Here is a 16966-nt window from a genome sequence, read left to right as displayed (position 1 = left end):
TCTGTAAGGACTCGAAAGTCAAAGGGCACATTCAAAATATAGTTTACTTTATAACAGAGAAATATTACGTTAGTACAAATGGGTTAAATGGAAGTCATTTTATTACCATATTTCCTAAGAATTTGCTTTTTGAACAGCAACAGCTAAAATTAGGATAAAAATTAATATCTAACAGATTATATAAAAATTAATATCAAACTCATGATTGATTGATATAATTCCTAAAACTTCTGTAGCATATCAAAATAATTATATTAATATTTTAACCGAGGACAATTATTAGACATCCAATGTGCTAATAGGTCCATGTTACTTGAGTTTCGGCCTACTACATCTCGGTGAAACATTGCAAATAAATCGTTTCAGACTTTGTAATGTTAATGAAAACCGCGATCTTTAATTAAAACTTTGTACGTTACTTATTTGTCGGCGTTTACAATTAGGAGGCCGACTAGTTTATTTTTAATGGAGACCGGAGCTGTGGTTGGTCGTGAAAATACATTTTACTGTGGGGGTTACTAACTTTAAAAGCCCCTTTTACCTCACAGAGGGCTTTTTTGGGAGGTATTAACTTGTGACACGTTTCCGCTATCCTTCCACCTTTTCATGGAGCCTGCCAAACTGAGTTAGGTGCGTTTAATTTCCTTGAAGTGCTAAAATGACAGTTCATACTTGTTACCTCCCGGCACACGTAATAAAATGTGCTGTTTCGCTGCATGGGATTCTACTTAACTCCAGTCTATATTTCAGGTGATGTTCAAGTCTGAATATTCATGTCTCCTGTATCGACAATTAATAGTCTTTTAATTAAGCTTTTCTCTTCTTCTCCTCAAATTCATTTTTACTAACTTTTGTGCGATCCTAGAAAGTGAGAAATAATGAGTTAAGAAACCAATTAAAACTCATTAACTTTTAACTTTATGGAAATATGATGTACTTAATAAAAACATCATTGAAAAAAGAAGCACTTTCAATTTATTTCCAAAAATTGGATCAAGATAGACTTGCAAGCTTACATGAATATTAAGTGTCTCAACCAATACATACAAACAAACAATATGATATTTGTAGGTCAAATTATAATATATATGACCATATACACATTTATATGACGGTGATAATTCTCGGACCGAGGACAGATTTGCGCCTAGAGAACGGTAATTCACATTAACTCAAGCTTCCCATGGGTGTACAATATATCGCTCCAACAGATATCCACTATATGGGTTTTCTCGAATGTTCTTTAGTACCATATTATTATATGACTTTACTTTAAGCAGTTCATTTATGTTTAGAGGTGCACTGCAATACTTCTGTGATATCAATTGATCATTAGCATTTAACTACGCTATGCACTGTTGTATTAAAATGTATATTTATTTACCGTCATTTTAATTTCAATTTTGAAAATCTCTGATTCACAAATAATATTTAGTCTATCCCTGTGGCAGCTAAGCAGAAAAAGTTAATAGTTATGATCCCATTACTAAATCTAAAGATTTAACTAAAAATAATCTACTCTGTACATGTAGGCCACGCGACGTCGCCGCGTCTGCGCACGCTGCTCATGATGAAGAGTCACTCTGTGACTTGAAACTAGTAGAGCTTTTCTCCATTAATATTGTTAAGTAATCCGTGATTTTTAGTTAATTTAATTCTCACGATAGTTATTATAAAAAATCTAAGGATTGATCGCGAAAAAGGGTCCACTTCTATCATAACCCAACCGATTAACAAAAAGTTCTATTTAACTACAAACAAAATGAGAACAACCCTTCAGACAATTACGTATTTTGACATCCACCGCGGGACTTATACAAATCGTGAACAACGCGACTACAAATGCGAGCCATAAACAAGTTTTGATACAGACATCGGAACTGTATACCGTAGTTTATAACAAGGGTGAGTTCATAACAAACTTTTGTATCCAGTTAAAACGAATGAACAACATTTTTCAACGATCACCGAGCTTAAATTGAGTTTGGTTAAAAACAATTATACAAATGTAGGTGTATACCTAATTCAAATCACAAATACGAAACTTGATGCAAGTAAAATTTTGTATATAATAAAATCTTATAACGCCCTGGCGGGTGTCATGGTAGCCCAGAGGCTTAAGACGCCCGCTTCTCATGTATGGGTGCAGGTTCGAAACCTACCAACGGCAAAGTACCAATGTAACATTTTCCGAGTTATTGGTACTTTCTAAACATATTTAGACCTGGGCCTTACAAATGAGGTAAAAATGCTCGTATACTACACTATCTTCAGAAACAAACATAGCTAATGTTAGTATGACGCTCTTATATTGGCCTTCATAAGCAAAATCAGCGCTACTCATATTTCCCCGTAAGAACAAGATTCAAACAGAATCAACGATAAAGACATTTACAGATATAATGCAAAAGAAAATTGTTTCCTGCTCGATAATGCGGTAACTTGATGTTATTTCCTGGCCATTTATTTTGCTTTTATTATTCTAATGGACCATGACCACGAAACGAATAAACGAAAGAATAAAAATGATAAACCAAATACTTTTTTTCTATATAAAAAGTAAAGTAAAAAAGGGGACGAAACATGGGAAACCGCAATGGTACCTAATGGTGAAGCACCTTTAATGCGCGCTTCCAAATGAATTTCCATGCGAAATTCCATTTTAGAGAAACCTCAAAGGGTTTAGAGCGGTTGAAAGCTGAGAGAAAAAATATATACGAATGTACAAACGTGGAAAACGGTGAAATATTTTATGAACGCTTTTGTACTCGGCTCGATATGAACGCCGTATAAGGAACGTATATGCAACGCGGCAAGCTACAAGCCGTCTCTTTGGTTTTTAGACTTTCAATACGTGCAAAGCTGGTTGAAATATTGAATACATAAAAATGAATTTGTTTCTAATAAAACATTCCTTTATGGGTTTCAAACATAAAATCCCAAATTCTATAAATGTCTTAAAAAGAAAATCATGGCTATTTCTTTTTTACAAACACTCCCGTTCCTATATCTCTGTCATTAATATCGAAACACCAAACCAATACGTAACCTATACTCAACGGGGCTAGCATATTCTATGAATAAAAGCCCTTAAAAAAAAAGCAATACGTAACGATAGCGACCACTAGACTAATAAAGAGCACTTCAAAACTCTATACACAATTCTGAAAATGAGATTAATGAGATGTATCATTCAGATCACCAAGATAGTCTAATAAGGACACTTGACATACAAGGTAACGCAATCAATAGCAGAATATATTCACAATACATAATGCATTCTCGTTGTTATGAACTTTGTCAATATGTTAAGTGCATCCGTTGCTCGCAGTCACTTCGAATACAAACTAGTACAAAATTGCATTAGCTCCAGACCAATATTGTATATCCAAGCGGTTTGCCATTTGACACAAGTATGCATGGTCACGATATTAATTTAACTTGCAGACAGTTGGCAATTCTTTGTCTTCGTTCCACAAACTATGTGAGAACATGCTAATTTTAAAATTTCTATTTCGAAGCAATGTCTTGGAATGGAAAAATGTCTTAAATTGGCAAAGTTTTTTAAAATTTCACTTGTAATATCAAAACTACTAGTAATGTTATTAAAAGAGTTTAAAAAGTGGAGTTTAGCTAAGCTAAACAGTTTTATTCAATACAAATTCTACGTATTTTTTTACTCATTTACACAGTTATTAAATAGTTAGCTGTGAGGTATATAGATTAGATAGATACAGATACAGTCCCCATTAAGAGTTAGATCAACAAATCATATGATTGATTGTTCGTTAAAACTTAAAATAAACTCTACATAGTTAGGCTTTAGAAATCAAGCTTTATTAAATTTAAATGAATTACTGTAGAATCTTTGATTCAATGGAACAAGAAAAATCTGATGAATGTGGAAAAGCATAAGACAAGGCTTAATCTACAAAGTCCTGTGACTTGATTAAGTTTTTCGTGTTTACCTATTACTATGGAACATACAAGGCGATCAAAAAGGACAATCAACTGACATTGTATTCATGAAGTTTCCACTTCACATTAGCATAATGATTATTTACTGAATATAAACCCGCTATAAAGTTTTCAACTACTGCACAATGTGCACTCGATGGTCCGACAGTGTCATCCAAAGGTTCAATCACTGTAAGTCGACAGCTAAGACGACGTTGAGGCTATTAATTTTCGTAATTAAATTTGATCCTTCAGACGACGAAATTTACTTTGACGTCTAGACGTAATTATCTTTTAAACAGTTTCCTTGCAATTTCATTACTTTCAAATCGTTTCACATTTGTCCAACCGCGTCATAAAGAGCTTAAAGATTTAGTAAAAGGTGTACTGATAAAAGATTTACTAATAATCTCTTAGAACATAAAAGACGCTAAAATTAGGATTTTTCTCAATGACGTCAAACTGAGATTGTGTGGGCACATACAAGTAATCCGGGCATCGGAATCAGATCAAGGCTGGACACACATGAAACACAAGACTTCAATACAAATATTACAATTACGAATGAAATAAAAACGACAACAATTACGAATGTATATTTGAATAAAAGAATATAAATATTTAAAAGTCTTGGGTAAACTTAAAACAATTTTCAACACGATGTGTGTTCTCTCATGATAATTTGAGCACTTATAAAAAATGAAAGCGCTTAAGAAAAGTTTGATGAACGTCTAGACTTTACACAAGTCATATTTTTTTCTTTGAATAAATGAAACCATTAGAACTTGTGTAGATTTTATACTCATCCGTTTTTCATTAGAAATGGTTTCATTAGCAATGAATCAAGAGAATCGTAAAAGTCTTCACAGACAATAAAATTGCTATGGCAGATGGGAATACAGATGCCGTGTCTAGAAAGCCGCAATCAATCCTATATCCATATGCTAATAACAGATCTCATACAACTGTCCATGGCAGACAGCTTGTCACTCTTTCTTTTTCTTTGCGAAGAAAAGAGATAGCTATAGTTATGTATAACAACTTGAAACGTCTGTAGCACATCCATCTCAGCACTGCAGTAGCACAAACTCGTTCTTGAAGCTATAAATTCTGATTACGAGCGAGTGACTTGCATTCGAGTGCAAATTCCAATTTCGATTTTCTACTTCTTATTGCGAACGTTTTTGAGACCATGGTGGTGACTTTTAATCAATAGAGTTTCAATTAGTTGTTACACGAGACGTCTTTATTGGAAATAGTAATTAAAGCTACTGTAAATTAATGGTCAAAATCAGTCGCGCTATTAATATTCATAGCATTATGAAATTCAAACGGAGACGTCCTACTTATCAGGAACTTTGTTGCTAATTTAGTTTTGTTTAACTTTCGCCATTCTTGAAGCAGCTTTCCGTGGGAAGCCCCAGAGGCGGATAGTTTATTCAAAATGTCAACCAATCGTTCCCATTGGTCGTAGTCGTGTAAGTGGCTAGGTAGGGGCTGGCCTCAACTTTTAGATCGGTGAGCGAAAACAAACGTCTCTAGAGGCCCTTAAGCCAGCCATAAGTGGCCGTATAGAAAGGAAGTATCCAACCCCAAAAGAATTAGATAACATACCTTCACATTTTTATAAAAAAGGTCCCAGATAAAATAAAAATACAACGAAGAAACTATGATAACGTAAAAAATTACATTTGAATAGATAAAGTCGGGTGGTACTTATTCGTAACCTAATCTTGGCAAACAATAAATTCAAGAGGCACTATCGAATATTTGTTCAGTAAAAACTGTTTAAACATAGCCCACTAGAATGTTCAATAGCATTTAGAAGTGGAAACATTTAATAATTTGAAAAACGTTAGAAACTAAGATAAAATTTTCCCCACTTTTAAAAAAAAAGCTTTTAAGAAAACTGAAACGATATTTTGAATGTTGACATTATAATGGATAAATGGAATTTTACCAATTGTTACATATATTATCTGTGCTGTTAAGCTGGCCACCTATAGGTGGAAACATTTTATGATCTTCTTTTGTTTTTATAATATATACAGTATGTTAACTAACAGAGGGCGTTCCTGTTAACCCGCAATAGTATAGCATTCATACATGCTAAAATAAAAAAAAATACCATTCATAAACAAAACAATTTTATGTTTTAAATATTAAAATATTCACCAAAATTTTTAAATCAATACGTAAAAGAAACAAACTCTGTGCACGCGTAGTTGAAGGTAACGTTGCAATTTATTGCTTATTTTTCTATGCTGATATTTTTATTTTATTCTATTAATGATAATATAGATTAACGAGTTTAAAGGAACGCCCTCTGTTAGTTAACATACTGTATATTCAGTGTGCTTCTGACTATTTGTTTTATTCAATTTCAAAATCTCCTTAACAATATAACAGTTTCAATACTAACCTTCCATTTTGAGGATTAGGTGACGCTCTCTCCCCTTGCACCAGGAACAAAGACCCTCGATCCGCGTCCAATAATATTGATACGTTTTGGAGGATCTTGTGACACAGCACCCTTACTTCTAGCTCGTTGCAGATGTCCTTTACCTATGAGAACAAAAAGCAATTAATCATTATGCCCTTTAAAATAGCTTATCAAATTATTTGGCTCTAAGACTTATTTTTTATTTTTGTTTTAAAAACGTTGCCCCACACTAGGATTTTCTCCTGTGTCGTGGGTGCGTTTACAAACATACAAGTTCACATACACATGACACTCAGACCCGAAACAACAATTTGTGGATCACACAAAGAGTTGTTCCGTGCGGGAATCGAACCCGCTACACGTTGCGCGGCAGCCGTGCAGTCAATTATGAAAGTCACTTATGATAGACAATTTGTTTTGTAATGTTTGTGAGACAGCATTTTGGTAATTAAACTAGCAATACAACATGGGCACAGTAGTGCACGGCAGGAGTAGGTTAAGACGGTATTTTCTTTAAAAAAAAAAACCAGTTGCTATATTTAAACGTTCTTACAATGGAATTCGCAATTCATAATCCTGTATCTCGCTAGATTAGTGAGGTTTAAAATAGTTACGTGAGAAAGTGGTGGTGATACCATCATAATAGTCAAAGATTATGATGGTTTATAGGCTTTAGACAGCAAGAACTATAATCTTCACGTGACGATAATTACACAAAAGGATGAAATCTATGTGGTTTGCTATTACGATGACCGCATGGTTGATGTCACAACTATTTTAAGTATTTCTAAGTAATGCTTTTCTTTTGCACATACTAAGATTACACGTCTACATTTATACTGTAAAACCGACCACAATTTATACAATAAACTTTCCCGTTGAATTCGTACCAGGATAAAACTCAAATAAAACTAGTGCAAACTAGTTTAAACTGCAAACCCAGTTTCATATCAATGAATAAAACAACACAAACTCCTGGCACTCGGGGTATAAAAATTTCGGAATACAACCATTGCAAAAGTCAGTTAAAAACTTTATCTAGATTCAAGAATATAAGCGTGGATACAAATCAGTCTCGTGAAGCCGATAAAATAGAAACGTTTGAAGTTTTCACCTCAATATGGAGCTTATTTGACTTTACGATCATAGGTGAAGTTTGGCTATTGTGATAATACAAACATCAGTAACTGTAAAGAGTTTCTAAAACTTATATTTTAAACAAAATCTTTTTCTAAAATCTCATATTTTATTGGACCATCAAATGACAAACAAATTGCCACTTTAACAGTAAATATAGAGAACATTTCAGTATCAACCTCCTCAATACAAGCAACAAAACGCTTCAAACTAACAAGTTTTGAAATCTAAAACTTCTATACGATTATTGTGTGCCACAAAAAGGATATAACTTTTCGTCGGGGGAACGTCAGACCGACGTCAAGATGCAATAGAGGGATGTCAACAAACTCTGTCCACCCACGTAACATCCCAACTCGAAGGTTTCGCTAAAACTAGACGTCGAATATGATTTCCGAACTAATTTCCGCCAAGTATTTCTGTTGGCGTCGTCAATTTACTGAATCCACTAATACATTTCATAAATATATTTGTATTCGCAAAGGAAATTAATTATAATCTTACGTTCTATATTTCCAGACGGACGCTTTAGTACGTTCTATAGAGACAACCCAATTATGTGATTAATAAATATGACCTTGAACTAACAATGCAGGATAAAATCTCATGACACAAGGTCGCCTATTTACTAGAATTTATATTGTTAAACAAATATTAGTATAAATAAAATATTTTTCAACGACTGATTCATGCATGTCATTACTATGCAGAGTCCGACCTTGACATGCATATATTACGCAGAAAACGACATTTATTTTCCTCTATAACAATAATAAAACATCTTTTTTAGAACTCTGCTTATTTTCATATTTGATTAATAAATCCCCCCATCCGTCGCCGTCTCAATTAATACGTACATGAAATGATTAATTATAGTCAATTTGGGTCGAACGTGATGCTCTAGTAATCCGAGACTCGCAACCAAACATTTAGGTTGAACAGGAACTTCGTTTAATAACTCAATCGGGAGAGTGAGTTCTGAATGGAGGTATTTGCACTGCGTAGGCGTCCGTTTACGTTAGAAAAAGCTTATTCTTTCTTAGTAAATATACCATTTTCGGCAGGATAAGAGGGTAATAAGATCATATTGTCCGATCGACAATTGGAGTAGAAAATGTTGAACACCTATTGAAGATGTTTTCGTACTTATTATACTTCAAGGTGCTGTTGATTCACATATGTGGATATTTAGAATACTTAAACTTGATTCGATTAAGAGACTCTTCATAGAAAAATAATCGCCCTCTAGAAAGGATATCTGCATCAGGATCTAAAGTGATCGGTAAAGAGTCTGAATCTCCACGTTACGAGTGTCATGAATGGTTACGAGTACGCTTGCTTATCTATAATTTGCAGATATACAGCTCTTTAGTAGACGTCAGCGATCATCAATGAATGCGCTATGAATATTCACGGTCGTCCTCTCATACGCGCGTTGCCAAGTAGAGCTGTTTATCTAGTCGTTCAGTCAACCAACTGCCTTAATACGAACGGAACGACGTCAAAAGAACGCAAATCATAAATTCATAACACAAAGAAGTTCCTATTTTCGCTTCAGATAGAAGGCAACAGATAATCTTCTGAAGAAAGGGTTAATCGTTAAGGTCAAGTTAATTTTCAAGATTAGCCGTTCATGAAAAGATTGAGGATAATCTCAATTTACCTAGTTACCTTGCACTAGAATGTGCACTAACACGCTAAAACGATACAAATACAAGTAACATAGAGCATTATGAAATACTAGATCTGTCAGTTAAGGTTTAATGGTCTCAAATGGAATAATTCAACGCTCAATTTCATTAGTATGTCCCTTGTTTGAGAAGCATCGGGTGCATGTGTACCGGAGCGTATGGCGCCCGTTTATCAAATGCGGGCGAGCAGTCGGCAGCCGAGAACGCAGAAACAAAGTTACTGGAAGCGAAGTACGTACTGCTTTTACGAAAACCAGACGTGGTCTGCATAATTCAGGTGTTGGTAACGCGCAATAATGTTAACTTGATTGACGAAAGAAAGGTACGTGATAATTTTATTTACGAGCCCCCGATAAGGTGACAAGACCGCGTGGCGGGGAAGGTAATCTAGAGTGGGTGCGATAACAATTCCAATCTCAGTAAGTTGCCGTATGATTGTTATGCAATTGATTCTAGTGACACGTCTTAATGCATTCCACGTGTTGATAAAATTCTATTGTAAAAAAATGTATGAGTCATACAACCGCTGAATGGTAGTACGCTTATCGTGTCATGCTTGTATTTTTTGCTGTGAAAATAAAAATTGCGTTGGAATTAAATGTCGTTTCCATTGAGCTATGGCTGTGGGGTGAAGCGGTGTGTTTACATGTAATTATCAAGCCGGGCCGCTGTTTTATCGGAATTGACCTCTGTACTTGTCGGTAGCGAGCCGACGGGGCCTAATTTAGGTACACATGTAAAACGACACCCGATTGTTTCGTAAATTAACTTTTGATTGACGTCACAACGAATTAATATGGGTGTCCTGAAATGTCTGGTGCTTTATCTAGTAACTCCGTATCTGTATTTCAAGACAATGCATACATGCATACATTTTGGTAGAAATGTATCAATAATAAATGTGGAAATGACTGCGATAACTATTTGTTTATATGTATATAGTCAGTTACCCAATTTTATCAGAATTCATTCAGTAGTTTCGGCACGAAAACTTCTCTAACACAACTAACATGAATGAATTTACGATAGTAATAATATAAAGACTTTAAATCTTATAAGTAGCTACAAATTAACTTAGATACTGATTAAATGATAAACCATTTAGCCAAATCTTTTCTTTTTTACCATAAATCACTTGAAGCGTGGTACTAAATTAAAATAAAGAAAATATATTTCATCTTGAATTGGGAACAAGGCCAATTCTTTAAAAAAGGGTACTGTAAAGACATAAATCAATTTGTACAAAGCCTTTTCGTCCCTTTAAACTGAAGTTAGCGTTCTCTCCTATACAAAATACTTATTTGTAAAAACAGGGGGAAAAAACAAGAATTTGTGCTAATGAAAATTGGATTGACATAATTAACTTAAAGAGTTGTCTACTGAGATTTTTCTCGAAATAAAAGTACTAGAAGAGCTCAATAAAATTCAATGTATTGAAAAACTATTTTGTAAGAGTTTTGTCGATATCTATAGCTAATATTGTATTAACGTAATTGGCAGTTGATTCACGTAAAATACTGACATTCAGAAAAATCTAGTTAGGACTTAATCCTGAGTACGGATACGAAGGGAGTGTTAGACTTTTACAGACTAACACCACCCCGTTCCTACACCAGCTCTTCGAGCTGGAGCTCCGGTAACCCGCTAATTCTTCCATGGCTCTGTATGGGGTATCTAAAAATCAACCCATTCGTTCTCTTTCTCTTCGAACCGGAGCCTTGGCAACTCGTCAGATCTTCCACGGCTCCGTATTAACATCAGCCCAGCGCTTCTGGGCTCCAACTGTGGTGGAGCATCAGATCTACCATCCGATGAACCATCACGTTCATGTTGGGGTTCAGGTTGGGGCGTTATGGTTGGGGTTATGAAACTTACGGCGTGTTGGTTCCGCCCCGGCTAAGACATAGTAATTGTTTACCAGTATGTTACTACTATTTTTTTTAATTACTGTTTTCATTCGATTCATAATATTAATAAGACATTTAGATAATAGACATCTACAGTAAAAAAATATTTTTCCATTAAAACAATCTTTCCGTTTATGGCAATGTTAAATTTTGAGCCAGAGCGACTACATTATTTATGTGGAGTGTCCGTACTGAAGCTAAGTCCACAAACTGCATACTAAAGTAACTGCCGCAGACAATAGGTATTTCATTAACTGAATTTTACATTAAACTGCTTAAATCACTGTTCATTTTGCTGTTTCACACGTTTAGCATTTTATTACATGTTCAAGTAACAAAAAATAATTTCAAAAAGCAAAATAGGCTAGAATGGACTGTAATAACAAAAAAAGAAGGAGGTTCTCTGTTACCTGTATATTTGCGCAATTATCTCATGATTAGCCGAACCGATTTTGATGCGGTTTTCAGAAGAATTTTTTTTTACTTAGGAGGAGATATTAACCGATTTAAAAAAAAATAAAGTTGAAGTGAAAATTATTATATTCATCATCTTTTCAGCAGTGCGTCACACTATACTAAAACTACGGTCATCCCCTACATGAGAAGGGTTTGCCATGATTTTAATGTTTGGTAGGCGATCGTAAGTACGCGCTCTATCTTTCAAATCAAAACAAAATAAACAAATCATTTGTAAATTAAACGTCAATTTTCTCAACTAATTCAAATGAACAAATTATACTAACGAAAAGTATTTAAATTTAAAATGCAAGCAAATTAGTGTCTGAATTTATTCGCCCGTTTAGTCTGGCTAGTCTCAAGAGCTTAAAAGATCAAGACAGTGACACTTATAGCAATTACTTTTAAATAGAAAGAAAATATTTTATATTGCAAATGAACTAAAATCAAAGTAACTATATTAAATCTTTACAACAAAGCTGTACAGTTAACTGTAATCAGATTTCAAAAAGATTTTGGACTAAGTTTAATTGGTTTTTAATAACACATTATCTCTGATCCATTCAAAAACTAAGCAATAGAGTTGATTATTGCATATCAACTTCATATCCGGGGGCATGGCAATGCCCCGCCAAGTCGAGCTAGGCACGGCCGTACCATTTTTCTATGCAATTCGGGCCTTTTTCGACCCCCTATAATTCGGTGTGGATAAAGCAAGAAACCTGAATCTTCAGTAACTAATCCGGCATTGACAAATATTTATTTCAGTCAATTTGAACCAGTTTTAAGAATGACAACTTGTTAAAATTTCTAAATTTTGTCACTCACTGACTCACCGATCATCAAAAGTCCAAGGCACTTCTAGCAGACTTAGAAGCTTCATATTTGGAATACATATAGAGTTTAGTGTCTTAATCATGGGAAAACTTAAATATTTTGTAATTTCGGTCCAGTTTTCCAAATACACCAACTGCATCAATAACTTTGTAATCCCATATAAATATATATCTATCCCATATAAATATATGGGATTACAAAGTTATTTATGCAGTTGGTGGTTGGTGGTGGTTATAAATTTAATAGGTGTAGATAGGTACCTACCATATGAGGCAAGGGAGGGGGTATAGGGTGGGTAAGGGTGTGTTTAGCCCATGAAACTGAACAACATTATTACTTGTAAAATGGTCGACGTAATGAAAAACACATGATTGGAAAACAAAATTCGTTAGAAGTAGATGGTATCAAAAAGAAAGGCTCTACAAAAAGAAGTGAGATCCCATCAAAAACATCCTGTAAAAAACCCAAGTCTCGCAGCTCAGTCTTTCTACCGTCAAAAGTTGTGAGATCCATGTAATACCAAGTCGGTTAATCTATTTAGTGTCTACTTGAAGGACCTTCTGTCTTAAGTTATTACATAAGTTATTATCATGCCAATATTAAAAATATTTAACGTTTTAAACAAATAGATCGACTTGGACATCGCATGAAAACAAAATGAATATTACAATATTATATTAGATTCTTTAGTCTCTCGCGCCTCACGCGATTGAAACTCTCGTTCCTGTTGGTCGCTGGCCCGTCGTGCTGTGTAGTGTGATACATACTAATAATCAAATCAAGCGATGTCCAAGTCGATCTATTTGTTTAAAACGTTAAATATTTTTAATATTGGCATGATAATAACTTATGTAATAACTTAAGACAGAAGGTCCTTCAAGTAGACACTAAATAGATTAACCGACTTGGTATTACATGGATCTCACAACTTTTGACGGTAGAAAGACTGAGCTGCGAGACTTGGGTTTTTGCAGGATGTTTTTGATGGGATCAATAAGACTACGTTTTCTATAACTATTTATGGAGAGGAAATATCGTTAGCCCATGAAAATAATGTTCAAAGCGATTTTCTGCACTCGTCACTTTATATTAAAAGTGACGTTGCCAAAAATTTACACTGCGATTAGGGTAATGACGTAGAACTGCGCTTTTCTACTGGTTTTCAACACCAGTGCGTCGTAAATCGGAATCGTAGTACGAGCCTGTATTTGCTATTGTTTCTTGAACCTAATTTATACAACTTACGCGCGAAATGGTTGATACAAGAGCGTGTAAGAACTGTACGCACAACCGCACACAGAAACAAAATGCCTAACTTTCTTTGTTATTTAAAAGCCTCCACAAAATGTTGTACCTAGTCTTGAACCTATGATGAACACACACCTTTTATCCCCGAAGGGGTAGACAGAGGTGCACATTACGGCACTTTATACGGCGGTATACAATGTACTCCCACTTTTCACCATTTGTGTCATAAGTCTCATGTACTAGGGAATGAACCTATTGCGATCCACAGGGCACAATTCCAGACTCCGTGTTACTACTGGGATTTTATTTCGAAAATCCAAAAAGCCCAGTAATACTTTGCCCAACCCTTGAATCGAACCCGAAACTATTTGTCACACTTGCGACCACTTGATCAGCAAGAAAGTGCAGATTAAGATACTCACTAATTCAAATATAAGTTCCTTTTCGTCCAGCTGTCTCAGTTCATGCCGCGACCTCCGCTGCGGCCGCGAAGGTGTGGCGTGAGGAGGCTGGTCTCCAAGGAAGGTGGGTGTGCCGTCTACCGTCGTCACCAACGGCTTCAGTAGACCACCGCGCTCGAACTCATGCGCTGAGATCTTTCTGTGAAATGATAAGGATACATTATTAAATAATACGTACTAGTCTAATTAGTAAGTACCTTAAACCTTGGGCAAATAATAATTCTTCAAGTCTATAGAGTACTGGAGCTGCAGTCTACCTAGCGGCTTGCCGGGGCTCCGGCTCGAAGAACAGGAGAAGGAACGGGGTTGTTATTAGTCAATAAGAGTCTGACACTCGCTCTCGCCTCTAACCTCATAAATTCACATAGGTAAGTCGTAGAGGATCGGGCAAAAATCGAATAAATCGACACCAGCAATTTATACTACGCTAACTCAAAAAGCGTACTTTACAGTAGAGGCGTTTAAAGGGAAAAACGTGATAACTTTTACATTAATTAAGACACTTTTTTGAAATTTGGTATGCTTAATATTTAATTTATTCATTGTAATATCTCATATTTATATTTCCTTAATTATTTCTATTTTTTGATTTAGCGCAAGTTAGCCGTATATAAACGTAATTCATAAAAAAAAATACATCTTATACACGTCTAACTTATGTTAGCGTAGTGTAGTACGGGACGTCGTAGTGCATGATCAATCATCTGATGCATATTTCAATATTTTATAAAGAACATGTACTTATTTACAAAAAGAATAGTCAACGTACCATTAATAAACTAATTAATACGTTAACACATAAGTATTTACTATGTAAAAGTCGCTAAGTCGTTCATTTTACAAACGAACAAGTATACACACGAACGCACTGAACTACGCTAACTATGAGTTAGTGCAGTGTTGCACGGACTTTGACCAAAGTGTACCGCGCGCACACTCCGCTAATAATAGGTGGCGTAATATAAATTGAGTGATTTCAAAAAGTACCTTTACTTAGCGTTTTATAAGATTTGTAACTTTCTTATTTTTGCATATTTCTTCTCAATTTTTTTATGACGTATGTAAACACACATTTTAAGCAACTTGGCATAAAAAAAAAATTTCGAGTTAGCGTAGTATAAATTGCTGGTGTCGAAATAACTATTAACTCCTCTTCAGTACAAACAAAAACATATCATAAGCAGGAACTAAAAAAAAATCTGTATGTAAGTACTATGTAAGACAGTAAGCTACATATCTGCTGACCCTATCAGTGTAGGCGTGATGTAACAGTGTTACCAATATTTCCGAACATTGCCAACATGACCATTTTTATGCCTGAATAACTGTGGAACTCTGTGTTGACTGGATGTTCGATTTTGATTGCTTTTACACGCAGTTAAATTGACCAAACGGACTATTTTCCGGTACGTCGACAACATTTTGTCAAAATGACACACTCTCTGTTCCACCAATATTCGTACAAACCACAAAAAATCGGAAAATGAAAAATTGGCTTCTACGAAATAATTTTCTTTCACCAATTTCGAGTTGTTTCACCGAAAATCTGTATTTCTGTCTACATATTATTATGAACCAATAAGACGGCTAAATCGAATTGGTAACTATGAAAGCCAAAACATCCATCAATAATTTATAACCAACTTGACTTACATTGGAATAAAATTAAAGAAAAAAAACATATGATTAGGACACCCTACAAAGACGAATGCTCATTATTTTTACGTCTGTATTAAAATAAAAATACGAAGAGTAACTTGATAGCATTTACTAAAATAAACATTAGCATAACACAATTAACAATTAATTAATTCGTGCAAGCAATCCTGTTAGTAAGATTTTCGGGAAATTCTTGGATAAAAATCCCGTGATTTTCTCCCGTTCTAAGCTACCTCAAGTTCAAGTTTCAGTCAAATCGATTTAGCCATTCTTCAGTTATAAATAGTGCAACTAACACGACTTTCTTTAATGTATATTTATTATTTATTTTACTACTTAAACTAAGAGTAAGCTAGATCTATTCAGCAATTAGTAAACTGGACAACCGCCAAATGGAATTAGGAGATACGTCATGAAACTGGATGAAATTAAGTCTGATGGATTATTTGAGAAGACCTCGAGTGACCTTAGTTATTAAATTAAATGTAATAAATGTTGTTCTCAATACAATCGACAGCTTCAATTAAGTTAGACGCGTTGAGACAAGATAAATATTGAACTGAATTAATTCTGTATTGTTCAAGAATGGTTTGTTATATTCAATTTGTTCGTTCACCGTTCTTGATCTGTCTTAGATACACAATATACCTCCCTATGTTATTGTTACTTTGTCAATGCTCTTCACTTAATCATTTATTGTACCAAAATATATATCACATCTTTATTTAGGGCCAAGCGGTGAATTTTTAAAAAGTTATTTTCGATCGTTGATTACAATTGAACAAAAAAAAATAAGAAAAATATTTATCCAGTTTTTAACAGCACCAAACATCTAGGTCATAATCATTAAAAGTTTAGATATTCTATGTATTTCTCAGCAGTCTCAAAACAATATGCACATACAAATAGTATCCATAATAACACCTAAAGTCTGGTAATACGAACCACATTAATTGGTCGTGAACAAACTTTATTGAATACGTTTCTCAACTTTAGGTAATCAGCGGCGGGAGAAAATTCCATACTTATTAGTTTACTTAACTCATAATATTTGAAACGAAAAACTTGGATACGAAACTTTTTTGAAATATTGTATTAATATACAGGGATATTTACTATGATATTCCCACATAGATTTTCACCTTCGCGACGTGAACTAGGCAAAGTTTT

At 34.5% G+C, this 16966-nt stretch overlaps 1 protein-coding gene across 10 annotated transcripts in view; it reads right to left on the bottom strand.

The window, feature by feature from the left end:
- Positions 1-16966, bottom strand: part of LOC118272049 (dual 3',5'-cyclic-AMP and -GMP phosphodiesterase 11) — a 226378-nt gene that overhangs the window by 46218 nt on the left and 163194 nt on the right. For all 10 annotated transcript variants that reach the window (XM_050693591.1, XM_050693595.1, XM_050693588.1 and 7 more), the window contains 2 exons: positions 14099-14276; positions 6380-6522 (listed from right to left, as the gene is read on the bottom strand). In XM_050693591.1, the coding sequence (XP_050549548.1) occupies positions 6380-6522; positions 14099-14276 (321 nt within the window). The remainder of the gene's footprint in view (positions 1-6379; positions 6523-14098; positions 14277-16966) is intronic.

The sequence above is a fragment of the Spodoptera frugiperda genome, chromosome 5, assembly GCF_023101765.2.
Source record: "Spodoptera frugiperda isolate SF20-4 chromosome 5, AGI-APGP_CSIRO_Sfru_2.0, whole genome shotgun sequence".
Taxonomy (NCBI): Eukaryota; Metazoa; Arthropoda; class Insecta; order Lepidoptera; family Noctuidae; genus Spodoptera; species Spodoptera frugiperda.
The sequence above is the reverse complement of the archived record's forward strand: the minus strand, read 5'-3'. Positions and strand labels throughout refer to the sequence as shown.